Raw genomic sequence first — 6,850 nt, forward strand, 5'->3', positions numbered from 1 at the left:
TTTTTCTTAACGGAATTGTATAGTGAATTTGTTTCCAACACAGAATTTTAAAAAGCACTGCATGCTATAGAACATTACCACAAGCGTAACTAATTATCTGAAGAATTTCGATGCAATTATTTGCAAGTAGCTTTTGGATTCGAAATTTTTTAGTTTCGAAATATCGACAAAGGCTATTGTTAATGGGACGAAAGTTTCAGATGAGATGCGAAAATGACTGTTTTCTCGTTTGCGTTGTGGAAAACTAAACTGACTTGTTCGTACAATGTATTTTAACTGTACTGCGCTGAGCCAATTCTGTGGTAAAATTGCATTATTGGCTATTGTGTATAACTATTAAATTGACACAATAATTATAATCTTATTCCTAAGTGTAAAATTGGATCACAAAATTTATCCTTTCATTCTATTACAGCGTCGACCTATGCAACTCTAACAATCCGATTATGGCAACCAGTAAATGCAGCGTACAATGGCATAATTGCGACGATGGTTGTCAGCAGGCTCGATAGTCACCAGTTTATGGATATGGACCATTCTACCATTTTCCTATAGTACGTGTGTTGGAGTTATTTTCGTGAGTGGAAGTATTTGGGCAATTAGAGGATATACGAGTATGTCCGGGGTAAGCATTTCCATTTCTTTACGATAATCAGTTGTGAAAAGATTCGTAATCTTCCTGTCAAGGCACTAGCAAGCTTTCATAAATTCTATAAAATTTAGCAGATCAATTATGTCCACAAGTGTCTTCAACGACTAGTGAGAATAACAAACACGGAATTGTCATTAGAATTCTCAATTTGCTACAAAAATGTGACGGCGATTGCGATTTACGATTCACCGGAAATGCTATGTGCACTCCTTTCATTTGTTTGACTCGTTTTTAGTAATTTTTCATAGCAAAACTGAGTGGCAGGTATGTACAATGGTATTTACTAAATTTGCTTTGATTTGATCATGAGAAATCATATTCAGGGCCTGATTCAGCAGGTGTGGAAATTCAGAAAAATCTTCTGACCTAGGCGATTGAAAGTTTCTTAAGATCTGATCCAGGCAGTTCTTGATTTAATGCATTTTCTGGGTACAAATACATTAGAATTGAACTTTGAACATTATATGCGTCAAATCGGTTTAAATCTAAAAATTCTGCAATATTTCGTATAAATAATACGTCAGTCATCAAGACAGTTAAGTCATTTGGCAAGTGAACATTTGTGTTTAACAAAAAAAAAATCGCAAAATTTCCAAAAGTATTCGAATTCAGAAATTGGTTGATACTTTGCGTATTGACGAGTTGATGAACGAATCCAACTAAGTTTTCGAAAATTTATTTTTTCATAGCAACTCTCAATTCATTCACAGTACTCAACACACCACATTTTGCCTACAACATCAGTGTGAATAAATAAATCTATGAATGACCACCCAGTGGGTGCTCTCAACCAATACGTAAACTTGAATTATGTTAATTCGTAGTTAGACTCAATTGAACTAATTTTTAATCGGACTGGATGCCAACAAATAGTCAAGGTGAAGATCAATAATTTGTGTTCGAGGTTGACTAATTATCAATGAGAAATGTGTACATATCCATACAATATTGCCAGCTGAAAACACAACCAAATTATAAGTGGCTGATGTTTAAATACAACACAAATTGAATATACACAGCGGACTGATTAAATCGATGTCGTTTAGGAATGACTTGAACGACGCATCACAGTACTATTTGTCTTAACATTATTCATGGAGTTAAATTTGTATAAAAGAATAATTAGTTTCCGTTCCAGGCCAGTTTGCTGATTCTAATAGTATTTAAGCACATCAAACGGTTGATGCAAATTCAGTCGTCGTAAAATAGTAATAGTGAACAGATTCTATCATGAATTGCAGATCGTTCGATATAACATTTGTGTTTTTGATTATAATTGTGAGTGTTGGAAGAGTAGTGAAAGCTAATGAAATACGGAATGAATGTTCGACAAACTACTTGAATATTACCTGCACCTTTATATCGCAATATGGATCCTTATTTAAGCGAACGCCAAACAACTGTTACAGCACTTTGGAATTAATAACTGACTTCAGTATCACCAATTGTAATGAACAGTTTCTGTTCGAATTATTCCGCGGTAACGATAGAAATCATGTTATTGGATACAAAAATGAGAATCACCGGGATTTCATGAAGAGACTGAAACAAATTCAGTGGAATCATAATAACATTCAATCACTCGAACCAATGAATTTTTCAATGTTTTCCGACCTGAAAAGCATTGATTTGGCCTTCAATCTATTAAATAATTTGATGTCAGGAGTTTTCGATGCAGTTTCATCTAAGCTGAGAGTACTTATACTAAGCCACAACAATATCAGTCACATTGAACCAATGGTGTTCGATAAACTCATTGCTTTAGAATACCTCGACCTGGCATACAATAACTTGGAAATGCTTCCGTCGTTTCGGCAGACAACTCTGAAGGAAATTCATCTAAACAATAACCATCTGAAGAGCATCAATGGTGATTTTCATGCCCAATTCCCGTTGATTATCAGTGTTTATTTAATGCACAATGACCTGTCCGAACTAATGCTCTTCGACAATGGTCCCACCGAAATCGATCTACATGACAATCAACTAAGTGAATTAAAAATAGTTGTCAATAGCACGGTCAGTTTTTTGAAGAGATTGCACTTGCAAAACAACAGACTCGAGAAAATCGAAGTAATCGATAACATTAATGAGAAATTACCGTGTAACCTGAACTACTTGGACATGACCTCGAACAATGTGACCGATGTAGCATTCCTGACGAAATTGCGTCAATTGCAAATTATCCATTTAGGTAATAATGATTTGAGTCAATTGAAAAGTGACGATTTCCGACGACTTTTCATTGCTCTGCGACATCTTGGCACGCTCGATTTGGGTACATGTCGGCTGGAACATTCGGAAGAACAGTTTGTGTTGGATGGCAATTATTCGGGATCAAGTGAAATCATGGAGTTGAATGAGTAGATAAATTTAGTTATTTTTCAGATTTCCCACAATACTCAGTTATTTCTTTCTCATTTTAGTGTTACAGTACCGAGTGCACCGAGTAACTTTAAATGCGAAGGATTGAAAAATCTGCTGGATGAAGCTAAGAACTTAAAATATCTGCAGCTTGTTCTGGAAGACCTGAACCCAAATCATCATAGCCTATCTCAGAAAGTACAGAATATGAACATTGGAAATTGTCGTGATGATGAGATCCAGCGTATCATTCGAATTCAGAAGGATTTGCAAGAGAAGCATGCCAGTATTTTTGAATATTTGAAAAATATCATGGCTTCAATAAAAATGGATAAAGTCTGAGGACAAACTCGAAAAACAATTAATATGTTGATCAACTCTTACCCTGAAGCCATTTTATCAATGCATTTCCGGATATAGACCAATATTTTTGGCATTCCGGGTCGAGTTTAAAGTCTCAAAAGTTCGAAAATAGTATATTTCGTACCTAGGTGAGAGGTTTCCAGACAGAGCCGAAGGCGAGGGTAGGTATGTCCTAGGTATGAAAAAGTAATTGCAGCCTCACGTCTGAAAAATAATAGAGCTGAGACTACGTATTTCGAACATTTGAAGATTTTGCTTTCCTAGATTTTTCAATTTTTGTCGATTCAAACTTTTATGATTTGTTTATCCAAAATTTCTTTGATTATGGTCATTCGTTTCTAAATTCATTTTTACCGAAAACGCATGATCATTTTACATGTGATGAGTATTTACATATTTTATAATTTGTAAAATTCATCTAGCTGATTGTTGGATGGGCGTGTTCCAAGAATACTGGTAGCATTCCCTTGTTGCATGGCCAGAGGAATTTTGTTGCACAAAAAATGTTTGGCGCGAATATCACCCGATTCTTCAATAAGCATATTGCCAAGTTTGTGAAAGAATTGTTTCGTCTCTTTACACCATGGTCCTAAAGTTTCGAAAACTAGACCAGCTAGAAGAAAATTGGAAGCCTTTATCTGTGTATAGTGACTGTGTTTGTGATTACATGCGCGTTCTGCTGCTGAGCCTGCCTTTTCTTGTTGTATTTAAATATGAAGCTGCTAATGTGTCCACACAAGTAATACCCCAGACTAAACGTTTGCCTTTCGACCAAGGCGCGAGAGTTACACCATCCGGCCGCTTTCCATCATCGCGTGAAAGTCCAAGTGGTTCGAGGGTTGCTAGGAATCTCGCGCCGCGTCATTAAAAATAATTCACATTTTGACACATTTTGTATAAGGAAGATGTCACTTTGTGAATTATTGTGAATGACGCGGCGCGTGATTCCTTAACACCGGTTCGACATCCGAACTGTGGTGAGCCGTTGTTAATGATCGATGCGTTATCCGGTTGAGCGTGACATGACGTGGATATGTTCCCTTCGCAGTGGGGCAGCTGAGGCCGTGTGTGCCATTTCCATCCACCAGTACACCACAGATGCATTTGTGTTTGGATAAATATGGAATGCCAAGACGAAGAGCTATGAAAACTTGGAAATCTTGGTTATTCATTGCGGTACCAATATTTGCTGATGGAATTATATGAAGCCATCCGCCTGATTCTGGTTCTTGTAAAGCTTTAAAGCGAGCCTGATCTTCAAGACTTTCGAAGTTGAGCGATTCGGAAATTATTCGATCTACGTTTGTACGATCCCACTGTTTTTGTATCGAAGGATTCTCTGGAGCTTTACTAGCGTTCAATTCGTTCCAATGTTCCATTGACTCGTTCCACAAATGTAATGTAGCTTTGTTATCCATGTTTCAATTTTATATCAACAAAGGTTAGTCGTTTTTGCAATCGTTGTCGGTAACAGATGCAGATACCAGAGTTGAAGCCAATATCAGCTGTCTGTATATCAGGAATATAATGTCAGTTCTTTAGTGTGCAAGATTTTCTACCTATATTGCCAATTTTTTTAACTTTAAGGTCCTTATTTAAAATCCCATCACATACTCGGTATTCAATTATTCAATCAATTGCTGTGGTTTTGTTTACCATGTACTAGCTTTATATGACCTTTATATGTCGACGTAACAATATGGTAAAGAACTTCTTTAGTTTTGTTGATTTAGTGCTATTTATATAAGCATTTCTATAAAATATTCATCGAATGCTTAATCATTAAATAGAATACTCAAGGACTAAAATAAATTACTTAAATGGGCTTCCCCATCACATCCCTATCAAAGTTAACGTAACCGACTTTATGATTTAAGAAAATAATGCAGAGCTTGACCAACTGATCACGATATATTAAGTAAATATTTATGAATTTGTGGTATTAATATCAGATGAATCAATGTGTCATTCGTATATTTGGGTATTATGAAACGTATTACTTGTTACAGTCGACGTGATGGGAAGTTGGAATAATTAAGTGCTTCTATTACATCGTAGATGCTTCCAAACCCCTATATGGCCCTATTTGCCCTGAAACAACATAAAATTACATTTCTAATGACACCCCACACGACCATGTACGTTTCGTGTACCTCGAAAAATTTCTGTAAAAAGAGTGTAAGTTTTCAGTCTTTTTTCGGTTGAAAAGCACAACTGCACATATCCGAGGGGTGACGCACTTCCATTTAATCCATTTAATCCATTAAATCCATTTAATCCATTTAATCCAAAAAATTTTTTTAGTTTTACCGAAATAATTAGGCTACCCACCTGAAAAATTTGTAAAGTAATTGCGAAAAATAGATTTGCACGATCCCCAGCTCGTTTAAGTACTCGTGAGGTATAGGAAAATTTTTTTTGTGAAAAATGGTATTAAATTTATTTAATCCATTTAATCCACTTTACACCAAAAACTCCTAAAAGTGGATTTTTTCGCTTTTTAACATTGTAGTATGAGTTGTAGTACGTGGTTCGATCAAAATCAACAATTTTTAAGACTTTTACAGTATTTGGTAAAATGAACTTTTTTCCTATTTAATCCATTTAATCCAATTTTTATTCCATTTAATCCATTAAATCCATTAAATCCATTTAATCCATTTAATCCATTTAATACCATTTAATCCATTTAATCTAGAAGTGAGTTACCCCTCGCATAAGGCTCGGAACAGGTCAGGTTCAGGTCAGGTCAGGTCATGAGAAAAAATACCTGAGGGAATCAGGTCAGGTTCAGGTAATTTCCAAACCTGACCTGACCTGAACCTGACCTAATATGAAAAATACCTGATCTGACCTGATCTGACCTGAATTTGATAAAAGAAAAATTTGAATATTATGGGCGTTTTCAGCCTAGATCTGAGTCAGGAAGCATTGTTTTGAAGAGAATACCAAACGATCTGATTAGCCAATATATTGTTATTGTTTTCTTCGTGATTTATTGAAGAAATAAGTCGAACATTTTAAACGGTAGAAATCATAAATATAAAAAACAATAATTCAGTATTTTCGGAAGAGGAACAAAATTTAAGAGTGCTCACCCATTGGCAAATTTCTAGTCTACATTTCTGCGCAAAAATATTCGTTTTTTGATAATTTCTCTGAACCAAAATCTTTTTTTGAAAAAGCACAACCATTAAAGCATGCAAGAATCAGTTACTTTTAAAGGAAAAATTGGTTTGTGGTTGATAACTTATCCTACTTGGCGAAACCTTTGCAAAATGTGTAAATGAGACATTTTTCAAAGGTTTCTCCAAGTGGGATAAGTTATTAACCAGAAACCAACTTTTTTTAAAGGTAACACATTTTTGCATGCTTTAATAGTTTTACTTTTTCAAAAAAAGATTTCGCTTCAGAGAAATCATCAAAAAACGAATATTTTTGCGCAGAAATGTAGGCTAGAATTTTGCCAAG

General features: G+C 35.2%; 1 protein-coding gene across 1 annotated transcript; it reads left to right on the forward strand.

Annotated features, from left to right (window-relative positions):
• Positions 1–1,824: 1,824 nt before the first annotated feature.
• On the forward strand, positions 1,825–3,359 carry LOC119082276 (leucine-rich repeat-containing protein 15-like). The gene is made up of 2 exons (XM_037191752.1): positions 1,825–3,015; positions 3,079–3,359. The coding sequence occupies exons 1-2, from the start codon at positions 1,883–1,885 to the stop codon at positions 3,356–3,358; spliced, it is 1,413 nt and encodes a 470-aa protein (XP_037047647.1). The 5' UTR covers positions 1,825–1,882; the 3' UTR covers position 3,359.
• Positions 3,360–6,850: the final 3,491 nt, after the last annotated feature.

This window comes from Bradysia coprophila, unplaced genomic scaffold (assembly GCF_014529535.1).
Source record: "Bradysia coprophila strain Holo2 unplaced genomic scaffold, BU_Bcop_v1 contig_415, whole genome shotgun sequence".
In the NCBI taxonomy this organism is placed as follows: domain Eukaryota; kingdom Metazoa; phylum Arthropoda; class Insecta; order Diptera; family Sciaridae; genus Bradysia; species Bradysia coprophila.